The sequence below is a fragment of the Eumetopias jubatus genome, unplaced genomic scaffold, assembly GCF_037043125.1.
Source record: "Eumetopias jubatus isolate StellerSeaLion01/CBP00866 unplaced genomic scaffold, mEumJub1_p1.0 scaffold_3, whole genome shotgun sequence".
Lineage (NCBI taxonomy): Eukaryota > Metazoa > Chordata > Mammalia > Carnivora > Otariidae > Eumetopias > Eumetopias jubatus.
This window is the reverse complement of record NW_028274809.1, coordinates 16,270,975-16,284,514: the sequence shown is the minus strand read 5'-3', so window position 1 is coordinate 16,284,514 and position 13,540 is coordinate 16,270,975. Positions and strand designations below refer to the sequence as shown.

Here is a 13,540-nt window from a genome sequence, read left to right as displayed (position 1 = left end):
TTATATAGTTTTTGGACTCCTAAATGTTCTCCAGTAAGATGTGTTAATCATAAAAAAAAACCACAAGTGATAATCAGATAATCAGGAAAAACAAAACAAAACAAAACAAAAAACAAGTGATATAAAAAAAGTCCAGAACTTTAACTCAAAAATGTTAAAAGTAAAACAAGACCAAATAAAAAAAAACAAAACAGCCTTCCCAAGGCACATAGAAACCAGAGTGTGCCAGGGACAAGCTGGGTGGGGAGAGGACCATTGTTCAGACCCAGCATGGCTTTCTTCTTCATGTCCTTTCATGGATGCGCACACAATTTCAAAGCTTTTCCTAAGTTTATTTTTGTGACCGGTGGCTTTAAACTGGCTCAGAGAGAACCTTCCAGAGGGAACTGTAGTTTGAAAACATGGTGGAAATTGATGGAACGTCCCCAGCATTCCCCCCCACCCCATCCCTGGACAAGGCTCAGGGGGAGTGTGGAGGGAACCGGGCTCTGGGGAAATATGCTCCCGGCCCATGTGCCCTTCCTGGGTCTCTCCCATCCTACAACAGTGCCCCAAGGAACGCGGGTGGATCAAGAAAGGAACATTGTGCCAAAGTACTATCTTTACCATCTTGGATTCCTGGAGAGCTCTGAAAAGTAGAGGGCTGGACTTAAGGAGCTGGGCGGGGGAGTACGGAGAAGGCTTCTTTTTTTTGTTTTCCTCCTTCTCCATGGACACACACACCCGAACCACCACGATAGCCTTGGACAAAGAAAACTCCAAGTTAAAAATGCTGTGCCCCATTTTGCCCAGAGAAACAAGAAAGGAGCAGGAAAGCCTCTGGATAAAACCCCCTTGACTTCAGGGGCCAACTGGTCAGCCTTTATTTTCCTTTCTGTCTGATTTAAATGTGTTTTTAAATCTTTAGAAGTAAAAGAGCACCAAGAAGAAAAGCTTCTATGGGCCTGAGTAATTTTCTTACATTTCAGGCGTGCCTTTTACGCTGTAGAAATTTTTTTTTTGAAGGGACTTAGGAAAGGGTGAGTTCATGCTGCCTGTTAGAACAGAATGGAATCAGCAGGTCCAAGTTCTGGATTCTGAATGTGTGCATCGGGGTGGGAGGGGTGAAATTCCCGGATTAAAACTAATGAACTCCAAGTTTATAAGACTCCTTCTTGCACATATAGCTCTTCCAAATGTCATTTTGATAAGTTAATATAAATGAATCAGAAACATCTGCACCAAAAATCCCCCTGAATACGCAAGGGCTTACCAATTAAGTGGAAGAATGTTTGGTACAATGTGTTTCAGGTTTTAGCAGATCCAAAATGTTTTGAAAAACAGTTAAGTTCTTAACACATTTTGAGAATTTAAAGGGCAGCTTGTTCTCCCACCCCACCCCCCTTAAAAATGGGAATGGTTATTTCTGTTCTTTGTGGCAACTCCTGTTGCCCTATTGTCTGGGGAGGGAATTCTCCCAGCAGAGGCCCACATCTCTCGGCTCCGCAAATCACTGTCCTGCCCTCTCTCTCTCTCCCCAATTCTTTGATTTGCCTCCTAAGCAGATAATTTTGTGTTTCAGGCACAGGGATCTGGAAGTGATGATGAGACTGCGTTCTTCCAAGTTGTAGGGCCCATTTCTAGCTTCAGGTGGGGCACTGTTCCCGCGGTGGGTCACTGTCACAATTTCAAGAATTTCACAGTCTGAGGTACCTGGGGGGGCGCTCAGTTGGTGAAGCATCTGCCTTTGGCTCAGGTCATGATCTCAGGGTCCTGGGATCGAGCCCCACTTTGTGCTCCCTGCTCAGTGGAGAGCCTGCTTCTCCCTCTCCCTCTGCTGCTCCCCCTGCTTGCGCTCTCTCTCTCTCAAATAAATAAAATCTTGAAAAAAAAAGAATTTCACAATCTGTGATACTTATCGGTCCACCCTTTCTGCTGGTGCCCAAGATGAGAGCCAACTCTTGAGGAGAAGAACAAAAAGACATCAAATGCTCAGAGGATCAGCTGAGAGGTGACGGATTGTCAGGAGGGGAAAAAAAAAACAAAGTTCAAACCCCGACAGATCCCCACTATCAATAAAAGCCACTCCGGGTTCAGTCCCCTCCAGCCACCCTCTTATTCTCGGACACAGACTGAGGGGTCCCGACAAATGCCAGCCAAGCAGAAGAAAGGGGTTCATGGGCAATTCCCTTTCAAGCTCTTTTATTCAAAGAAGCTGTCCTTCGATTTTATTGACTTTCAGTGTCACCATCCTGAAATTTTAATCACTGATCACTGAGCAGACATCGGTGAGCTCACCCAACTTGTAATTCTATCTGGACTTCAAGATGAAAGGAGAAACCCTAGTTCATTCTTGTTCTTTCTGTTTCCCCTCCAAGGGACACTGCCAATCTTTCTTAGGCTTGCTAAGTAATCATCATTTAATCGTCTCTGTAGGTTGGACAGTCTTGATCCCCTGAACTTAAAAAAAAATAATAATAAGAGTAATTAAAAGTGATGGGAGCATATTCTTAAGCAAATGTGAATCCAGGATGCCATGTGTCTACCTGACTGCGGAAACAATGGGATCCCTCCCCCTCCCCCCCATTTAAATTCAGCGCGGCTAATTAATGGTATTTTCCCACGACGTTTAAGAAATTAAAAAAAAAAAAAAACCCGAAGAATTAAAGCAGGGCTTCTTCTCACTGTTTCTGAGCCAAAATTTGTTTTAGTCTTGTCAGAGTAGATCAAATCATGCTCTTATTTGAAACTGTCTCAGTGAGTTACACTGCTGCCAACCTAAATCCCAAAGCTTGGCCTGATCCGGCTTCTGCTCTTCATCCATCTCTCTCTCTCCCGCCCGCCATGTTCCAGCACACAGACCTGGTTGCTCTTTCAGGGTCTTTCAGTAAGTGGTCTCTCTAACCCTCAGATCCCAAAGGAACCAACTCGCCTCCCCGTCTGGGGCTCGACTCGAAGGGGTCTTCCTTGGGGAGCAATCCTCAAAACACACATATCACTTTGTACACATTAGTCTGCTTTAATTTCATCACATAGCTGACTGAAATAATCTTGCTTATTGTCAACCTTCCATCACTAAAGTGTAAGTGATGAATGAATAGTCTACATAGACATGGCCTCTGTGTAGAAAAGATTTGCCATTTTCAGTTTTCTTTTTAAAGGTTGAGCCTTGCTTGGTTTGTACTTTGTGTGTTAACATGCTAGGTAGTGTCTCATAATAGCTTAAGAGAGTGTTTATTTTATAAATATTCCTCTAGGGTGTAATGGCAGGTCCACCCCAGCCTAGTCTTTCAGAGAGAGATGGCAGGACCCAGACCTTGCAAATCAGAGATTCTATTGAAAGAGGCATCAAGTTCCTTGAATTTGCCCTTCCCAATCTCTGGGCTCTAGATTAGAAATTCTGGCTGAATATATGCAGGGTATGACAGCAAGGCAAGGTGGAGTTTTAGTCCTGAATCTATTGCCTTTTGGGGCATTGCCCCAACCATGGAAGGTATTTTTCTGGGGAAGCCCCAGTCTCCATAAATGGCTAACAATCTGGACACCATAGGCTGATATCCCTCTTCCCCCACAATCCCAAGCACATGAAGATATAGCCTATCTTGAAAAATAATCCTGGGCAAGCAGGTCCATCCAGGAATTTATGTAAACTCTTCTCGAACGAAGGCAAGGAGCCCAAGATGGCTTCTTTCTTTCTTCATAATCAGTTGGTTATTTGATCTGACTGCTATTTTGGTGAGGGGGAGGGGGGCATCTCTTACACGTGCCTTCCGCTTGGTACCTCCTGCCATCGAGGTGCTTGCCTGGGCTCCGTTCCTGCATTCAGACTATATTGTAGGATCGTCCATGGACCTCACTAACCATCCCCTTCTGGTTTGTCACCAGCATTTTTACCTGTTGCTTTGATCATGCTATCTTATGCTCCTAAACTCCTATTGAGACTTCCTCTGACACTGAGGGTTAAATCTGAGAGCTTGACTTTTGTCTTTAAAAACTCTTCAGTGGGCTGGCCTTTCTACTCAAGGCGTGGTCCACGGCTGGGCAACATGGTGGCGTAGGTATCACCTGGGAGCTCAGTAGAACGTGCAGCCCTGCCCCAGGTGAACTCTATCAAATGCTGCATCTTTAACCAGATCCAGGTGATGCGCATGTCCGTTAGAACTGCAAAGTGTTTTCTGAGAAATCTTTATTGCTACCCTCACCAGCCGTGGCCGGCAGCTCGGTGGTTTCTCTGCCTCGTCAGCAATGCTGATTTAATCCTGCCAATGTCCCTAAGTGGTAAGTACTGTTATTATTCCCATTTACAGAAGGGGAAACTCATTGGTGTGAGACTATGTGGGTCGTGCATGGTGGTCCTTTGCTCTAGACCCCGTGTTCCTGACCTCCAGGCTTGGTGGCCTCCCCTCTCCCTGGCCTCTTCTCTCCAGGCCATCCCCTCTGTGTTCGGTGGCTGCTTTCTCATCAGGTGAAGGGAATGATGCTGTTCAATGTGTTTTATAAAAGAGCTTTGGGCCTTAAACTTCTTTTTAAGTAAGATTGCGCTATACCCCATAGAGATGTGATCCCCATCGGCCCTAGAAGTTGAACTTCCTGCTGCTTTCCACTTAAAATGCCCTGCTTGGGGTGCCTGGGTGGCTCAGTTGGTTAAGCGTCTGCCTTTGGCTCAGGTCATGATCCCAGGGTCCTGGGATCGAGTCCTGAATCCGTTCCCTGCTTGGCAAGAAGCCTGCTCCTCCTTCTGCTGCTCCCTCTGCTCACGTGCGGTCTCTCTCTCTCTCTCTCTCTCTCTGTCAAATAAATAAATAATAAAAAGTAAAATAAAATGCCCTGCTTGGAGCTGCAGACAGCATCGCCTCAGATGTGAATCCCTTCGGGCTCTGTTGAGGTAAAGGACTCCTTGACCTTTGGAAAACACAGTTACAGCTCTGATCTGGAAAAAAAAAAAAAAGTAAAATGACCTCGCATCGACATTGGTCCTGAGTTTATCAAATCCTTTAAATAAAGACCTCAAGGTAGGCAGACACATAGCCTGTGTTATCCCGGTCCAAGTTTGATTACAGAAAGGTATGTGAGGTCTGACAGAGATGAAGGTCAATGGTTTTCAAGCTGATTTCCGACACATTTCAAGGAGACACTCCAGAGAAAGACTTGGGGGTACAGGGCGGCCTGGCCTGAAATTAGAGGTCCCCTAGGCTTCTCCTTACTTTCAACCAGTTAGTCCAGTCTTTCAGTTTCTATTTTATAGAATAAGCCCTGGGATCACATTTTATTTAAGGGGCCTTTCCCTACCTGTAATTGTTTTTTGTATATTAAAAACCAGTTGAGCTAACCGACTCCATCCTCTGCCTCTGAGGCCACTGAGGTGCTGAAGGGGGAATTCACTTCCCCAAGGTCACGTATTGTTTCAGCTAAAAGCAATTCCTTGTATTCCTCCTTTGAAAGCTCAAATGCTGGGCCAGTTGCCAAGTCTGTCGGAGTTTGTTCCTCTGCTGTCTGGGTCAGCCCTTATTCCATCCAGGGGTGCTGACCTGGCCAGATTTCCTTTTTGTGTAGGCCTCCTCCGGGTATGTTTGGAAAACAAAACACCATTCAGGTGTGTTTGGGGGGTTGTGGGCAGATTCGAGTCGAGAATCCTCTAACGGCATGCTCTTTCTCTTTGAGGTACAGTCAGCCTGTGTGGTTGCCCCTCCCGCTGATTTATTTATGCCTTGCAGGCAGCCTTGCTGAGAACACAGCCTTGCAGAGAACACAGCCTTGCAGAGAACACAGCCTTGCAGAGAACATTGAGCAGCTCTTCTCCACCCAAAGGCGGTTCCCAACAGCCCCATCTTGGGAGACTGCATTAGAGGAAATTATGCCCTGAAAGGAAAAATTGTTTTCACCCGTGGAAACACTTGTTTTATAACTTTCAGGAAAATAAAGCAATAAGCCAAACACACAAATACAAATGTCAATGACATTTTGCCGCTAGCAATAATGGATATGTGGTCATTTCCATCTTAGCCTCCCTGTTTACTAGAAACTTCTTCATTTAGCTCTGTGACAGATGAGAAGCTCACTGAGAAGCAGTTGATTTCTACAAATAGCTCTCCACCCACCTAAATATTCAATGCCTTTACGATCTTTTGTCTAAAAACTCAGCTGCTAATCCCTGCCTCCTGGGTTCGTGGTCTGGAGACCCTGCCCACATCCTGGCCTGTCAGCCTCCGTGTGTGGTTGGTTCTCAAGAAATAGAGAAGCAGAGTCCTGGGACCTGGTTTCCTTTCTCCCAGCTTCGACTCTGCTCCTCTCTGCCATTGGCTTTATCTACCATTTCTATTTCTAACCCCTGTTTCCGCTCCCTCTAATTATTCCCATTGGGACCAACATATATACTAGCATTCTTATTATTTCCAAAGATATATTGAAGTCCTACACTGAGATTTCCTACAAGGGAAACGTCGATTCTGGTTCTGAAAAGACAAGCATCCAGCTCTTTTATTTAGGTACATCTAATTCCCAAGAATTTGGAGACCGATAATTGGCTTTCGTGCTACTTAATTACATATTCAGAGATGTTATCTAAAAACTCCTTTGGGTGTCCTATATATGCGCTGATATTTTTAGTTTCACTTTTGCTTCTTCTGTTCCTAAGAAGATTTAAAGAATATCTAGCTCTCCTCCAAAAGAGAGAAATCCTCAGAGATCGTAAAAAGCAAGTCGAAATATGTTAATTAGTAGTATGTCTCATGAAAGTGATTTGCTGTCATCCCTGCCAGTCTTTCAATTATTTACTAGGATTGAGATCCTGAACTTGGTCTCAGGTAAATCTCTAGGGTAGGGAAATGGTTGTCTCTGAGTGTTGATAATGTCCTATAACATTTGGGTATCATGAAATGACACAAGGGAGGAGTTTGACCCTTTTCAGAGTTTGGGAAATTTCTCCCTGTAAAGCTTCAAGGCAGGACAGATTCCTGGGTATATTGGTAGCTGGTGGGTTAAAATAACGAATCTTTATATACAAAGGGGCTTTTTACAGGCTTTGCCTCAAGGATGAGCCTGTAGGATGTATATTCATAAACCAGAAGCCTCAGCGATTAGTCCTCATATCAGAGAGAGGGGAGTTTGTCATTTATTTGTCACAATTTTATTGGTTCTTGTCCTGCAAATCCAGCCCTAATATCTTGGCAGAGAGGTAAAACTCTATATGCTTCCTTATTTCATTCATTTTGGGCATTATTGTCTTTCCTATATGGGATGGATCTATCACCATCCTAACTTGAATTTACTTAGAAGTAAAGTTTGTCCCCGAAGAGACATGCATTTTTAGTTTACAGCACGTGCTCGCCAGTGACTTTCTCTGGGGCCATGCCATGCACTTCTTGGCTTGAGGCTGAAGCCTTGAACTTCCCATGACTGGAGTTGAGAGCAGTGTCAACTTCCCCCTGAGTCACAGGACTCTGGGGGTGGGGGGGTGGAGGGGGAGGTAGAGATGCTGGAATAAAATCAGGAACCTTTTAGGAGAGAGGAATGCATACTTGGCACACAGCCAACAGTGTCAAGTCAGTTAATATTCTTGCAATTTCCAGGGTCATTTTTTTTTATTCCTTAAATATAAAAGCAATCTTGTCTTGTTTTCAAGGCCTCAAACACAGTATTGGTCCTTTAAAGACTTCATTCCCCCAAACAGTACTCTCTGGCACCCTCCACAAGAGCTCCTTGAAGCCAGGTACTGTGCCTGGCTCATCTGAATATTCTTGGCGCTCTGCACAGGTTCTGGGCCACGGTAGGCACAGCATGAATATTTGCAGAATAAATGCATGCAATTTAGTCTCGAATTCCGCCAAGGATTTGAGCACCCCAGACTTGGTATAAAGCAAAGCAGAGCCAAAATGCAGACCTACGAGAGTCCCTTTACGCTGTTGCCCCTGTCATAGGGCTGCCTCTTCTCCCTATTTTCATTTTGGTTTCATTTTATTTTTATAAAGCTTATGACTACCATAAAAAGCACAAAAACTCTATTTTTTAGATTGATTTAACAGGGTGACCATGTTTTTGTTTGTTAACTCGTTACTGATCTACCATAATTTAAGGACATTTGGCATATTTTAAAATAGATTGCTTATTCCTGTTTTAACCCCCTTAAGTCTTTTTTTTTTTTTTCCCCTGCCTACTGCCAGGATAAGAGCGAGGGAAGGGATGGTTGAAAATAGGACTGCATTTTAGCAGACCCTGTGTGTTCTTGATGTGTTTCTTATACTATCCCTCCACTGGGTTGACTGTACTAATCCCATTTAAAAGGTAAACCAACGGGGCACCTGGGTGGCTCCGTCGGTTAAGCGTCTGCCTTCGGCTCAGGTCATGATCCCAGGGTCCTGGGATCGAGCCCCATGTGGGGCTCCCTGCTCTGTGGGGAGCCTGCTCCTCTCTTTCTCTCTCTCTCTCTCTATCCCTCTCTCAAATAAATAAAAATTAAAAAAAAAGGTAAACTAAAAATATTCATTGGCGAGTGATTTTTCTTAAGTCTCTATATTCATTACCCGTGGCTACTGCAACAAATCACCACACGCTTAGTGGCTCAAAACAACACAAATGTAAATGTATCTTTTTCAGCTCTGGACCTCAGAAGTCCACAGTGATTCTTATTCGGACAAAACCAAGGCCTCACCAGGGCTACAGTGCTTTCGGAGGCTCAAGGGGAGAATCTGCTCCCTTACTTTTTCCAGCTTCCAGAAGTGCCCTGCATCCCTCGGCTCGTGGTCCCTCGCCCCATCTTCAGATCACCCTCTCCTTGACCTTCCTGCCTCCTCCTCCCATTTTGGAAGGATCCTTGTGGCCACACTGAGCCCAACCAGATCATCTCCCCACCTCCACATCGTTAATGACACCTGCCAAGTCCTCTTTGCCATGTAAGGCAGCAAATTCACAGATCCCTTAGGATGGGGAAATCTTTGGGCACATTATTCTACCTACCATAATCCTAGACCCAGAGAGTGTCTTCACAGCATTTACCTTCTGAATATACAAAGGAGACAAGATTTTGGCTTGTGTGCCTTCGCCTGATAGCCTGTCTTGGATGTTACTTAATTTTATGAAGAACTAACCTCTTCTGTATTTGTGTGGACAAATTGGGGTTGAGCGCACGGATAGCAATGCTATTGTAATTACTTTGGCACCTTGGCAGTTGAGAGCCTGTGAGTTTTAGAAGTTTTTTAAAACTTACCCTATAGTGACATGTTGGATGAACTCAGAGTCTTCTAACTTTTGTCTTTTAGGCTTATGTACAGAAGTACATTGTGAAGAATTATTTCTACTATTACCTATTCCGATTTTCCGCCGCTCTGGGTCAAGAAGTCTTCTACATCACATTTCTTCCGTTCACTCACTGGAACATTGATCCTTATTTATCCAGAAGACTGATCATCATATGGGTTGTAAGTATGCTGATTACTCACTAACCATGACTACGCCTACAACAGCTACCTGCTTTGGCATTCAAATACTTTGCATATGTGGTCTTCTTTTTTTTTTTAATCGCTTAGAGTCGAATTTTTATATGGTTTACTTTGGAAATATTAAAAAGCTATGAACACAACTTGTTTGCAAATCCAAACAAACCTGTGATGCATGTACATTGGCACACACCTCTATTTGGGGGAATAAACCTAGAAGAGAGATGATGTGAGGTGCAGAGGAGAACGGACGTTTCTGAGAACCCATGTATAGGGGCGTAAAATGCATCCTCCCAAGAGGCCAATTTTAGTACAATTTGACCCAAAACTGAAACTAGAAGCCATTGACTAAATCATTCCAAGTGGTCTTAGAAGCTCAGAACTAGGGCCCTGGCACTTGGGAGGACGCTACCAGTCGCTGCATGAACGTGCTTAGTGACTAGTCTGTGAAGGCGAGGGAGCTTTAATGATCAACCAGTTCAGAGGTCAGTTTGCTTGCCTGGGAGGGGGAGCGTCAGGGCGAGGCTGCCAGCACGCTGTTTCCCCAACTCAAGATTCTGCGCTGAAAACGGGTTCACGAGCTCTTGGCTGTGTGCAAGGAGTCTGGGTTCTTGTGCAGCTCTGCTCTGAGAAGCCGTATGGTCTTAAGCAAATGACTCCACCACTCAGCTTTATTTTTCTCATTTGTAGACCAAGTTCAAGGGTCTAGAGAAGCCTCCGTCAGAAGCCATAACCTCACATGTCCTTTAAGGCAAGAGAAGCGAAGTAAAAGAGTGAAGTCCTGGGTGGGGATGGTGGGGAGGGGGTGTCAGTGAGAGTCACGGTGTGGCCACTAGGGGCACTGGGGAGCAGTCACCCCTCCACTCCACCTGTGACCTTCGTGAAGCAAATGGGCTGGAGTTGCTAGATGTGTTTTTAGTGGAAAGCCTCCCATTTTTTAAATGTAGGCTTACATCTTTAAAACATTATGTGTCAGCTGAACAAAGAATCCTTGAAGTCCACATGTACGAGGCTTGGTTTGAAGACTCTAGCCTAGAGCTTTAACCACTAAGGTCTCTAGGGCTTATGGTTACGATTATTTGGCCTCAAATTCTTCCTGACTTTTTTTCCCCTCCTTTTCTCTCTAAAACTACAAGCCACTGGTTCCTTTCCCCATCCCTGTCCCCAACCAGTCTTTTTCTGAAATCTAGCTCCTGTATGAGCGAGAGTATGACCTGAGATTCTGCAAAAGCATAGGCTTCTTGCAAAAGGCAAAAGTTCGTGTAATCAATCGTGCATGTCTCTTTCTGATGTCCCTTCCCTACCTGCAGAGCAGGGCTGTCCCTGGCTCTGCTAGGAGGGCAAGGAGAGTGCGTGGGGGCAGGGAGCATTTCTGAAATGCTGCAAAGGTACACGGTGCTTGTGTTTCCTCCCTGCTGTTTACTTTCTAAGTGTGTGTGCATATGAATATTTATCAGTTTTCCAAATTTTATGGTGGTTGAGTGAGGCAAATGATGCAAAGCACTTTAATAATTGTTCATGTGCACCGTCTGCTCAAGCTGTCTCCCCCACCGAGAGTGGGCCGTTTTTCCTGAGGGGCTGAGAGGACCTTTACACCCGATGGCAGTCAGGGGACTCTCTGATTGTCCTTTTGGTTGTTATGTTTCACCGTGGAGCCCTCCTTTCAAAGTGCTTGAAGGATTTCCTGTGTGAGGTGAATTACCAGTCTTTTGTCGGAGAGTGAGCAAATCAGATCTTGGCCTGAGAAAGTAAAAGAGCAACCTTTGAGTAGCAGATCATCCTGCGCTCTGGTGAGCAGTTCCTTGCTTTTAAAAATGGGTGTGTGCTCAGGTCCACAGGCACCTGGGCTCAAGGTTCCATGTCCTGCGGGGTCAGTCGGATCCTCAGAGCAGGGAATTCCTAGTAGTTCCTTGTGCAGACAGACCGTGGAAGCCATTCCAGGAGATAGACAGGGACAGGGAGGGACAGGGACAAGCAGAGGTGGACGAGGAGAGACAGAGAGAGGGAGAAAGAGAGAGAGAGGGGCCCGGAGAGGCAAAGATGGAGAGGCACGTTGAGAGGTGGGGACGAGGGAGCTCTGTGCTGGCTGCAGAGATAAGGAGAGATGCTTGGTTTGGCTCCACAGGAAGGTAAAGGGAGTCCCTGGTGGTGGTGGGGGTGGGGTGGGGGGGTTGGGAGGGAAGGCAGGGTGGAGCACAGTGAGGTCCTTCCTCTGAGGGAGCCTCTCCTGCGGAAGGGACATGGGTCTTCAGAGAGTGAGGATGCAGCCACGCTAATTACACGAGGCAGAGCTGAAGCCCCCTAGTGTTAAACAGCTTATCTCACCCCAAAGTCTTCGAAAGGCAACTGTGTTCAAGAGTGCCAAACCTCTTGTGAGATTCTATATCTATTCAACAGTTGTCCTTGGATGGAATCACAACAGGTGTTATTGCATTTAAAAATTATTTATCGTGCGGGTGACTCATACCATCTGAGGTAGCTTAGCAGAGGATTTATGGTTCTATTAAGCACTTCCTCGTCGCAATCCTGACTGTGCCCCCACCCACACGCACACACATTGTAAGGCTTCCATTGCTTTTAATGGCGTCTGTGTTCATTATCTTATTTGATTTCCTAACAATGGGTGAGTATCATTTTCATCATTTTACAGATCGGGATAGTAATACTTCAAATAATAATGAGCCCTACCCTATGTTGAGTGGATCAGTGTATATTAACACTCACTGTGACGATGCTGTCCATATTTTTACCTCCTTTAATCCTGCCGGCGATCCTGAGAAGTGGTGATTGCCAGCCCATTTTACAGATCAGGAACTGATGTCTAGAAAGATTAAATAACTCACCCAGGATCACATTAGGGGAAGTGGATTTGATCCTGGCTCCCAGAGCCTCCTGCAGTGCAGACAGCTGCTGCAGTCATTTCTGAGAACAGAGCCAAATGACATGAAGAGCATTCTCTCTCTCTCTCTTTTTTTTAAGATTTTATTTATTTATTTGACAGAGACACACAGCGAGAGAGGGAACACAAGCAGGGGGAGTGGGAGAGGGAGAAGCAGGGTCTCCGTTGAGCAGGGAGCCCGATGCGGGGCTTGATCCTAGGACCCTGGGATCATGACCTGAGCCGAAGGCAGCTGCTTAACCTTAACCAACTGAGCCACCCAGGCGCCCCTCTTTTTTTTTTTTTTTGAGATGTTAAAACTGAGGCTTTAAGCATTAAAATGACTTTGCCCAAAGTTACCTCCTCCTTCTTCTTCTTTTTTTTAATTTTATTTTTAAGTAATCTCTACATACAACCGGGGGCTTACAACCCCGAGATCAGGAGTCACACGCTCTACCAGCTGACCCAGGCAGGTGCCCCCCAAAGTTACCGTCTATTGCATATTCACTATGATTGTGTTGCAGGTTTGTCCATATGACATTTATGAACTCTGTATTCTATCTAAGCATCTTTTATGTAACTTTCTTGACAAGTCAAAGTATTTTATCCCAGAAAATGTAGACAAGCGAACCTTTTCAGTTAGCTGAAAGACCTCAATCAAGTCATCATTTCCCTCTTCTGTCACTTACCAGGGTATTTAACCTGGCATTGGATTCAACCATTGGATTTCACTGAGCAGAGATGACTGAATGGTTATCGACCTAGATTCTCATGAAAAGACATGGTAGACTGTGCTTTAGGAAATCACTGTCCAGAGTGACTATCTCATCTCTTGACTCCCACTTTGGTGTGGTGGCAGCCCCACCAAAAAATAAAAGCTTTGAAATAGTATTGCTGTGTCTCCAAAAGGTGAGAGGTCATTTCATTGAAATTGCATGGAGGTCAGCTTTGTAACAGGCAAAAATCTCACTTTTTTGCTAAATCAAGTTATTCTCCATTTAGTAAAAGAGCAATGCAAATATTGATAGCACAGTTGATCCTTGGGAAGTTCCTTCTTGTCTGTTCTTAATGATATTTTACTTATTTATATACTGCCTCTTTTAAGATACCTCCTGGCATTCAGAACGAGGTGCAAGAAAAAAAATGGGAAAAGCAAAATTTGGGGAAATACGGATAAATTAGGAGATAAAGGCCTAGTATGAAATGAAATGTAGCTTGCTGATTCAAAGTTGAGCCACAAATCTGTCTTTGA

At 44.9% G+C, this 13,540-nt stretch overlaps 1 protein-coding gene across 2 annotated transcripts in view; it reads left to right on the top strand.

Annotated features, from left to right (window-relative positions):
- SGPP2 (sphingosine-1-phosphate phosphatase 2) overlaps nucleotides 1–13,540 on the top strand; it is a 105,477-nt gene that overhangs the window by 35,021 nt on the left and 56,916 nt on the right. For both annotated transcript variants that reach the window (XM_028105290.2, XM_088021541.1), the window contains exon 2: nucleotides 9,234–9,392. In XM_028105290.2, the coding sequence (XP_027961091.1) occupies nucleotides 9,234–9,392 (159 nt within the window). The remainder of the gene's footprint in view (nucleotides 1–9,233; nucleotides 9,393–13,540) is intronic.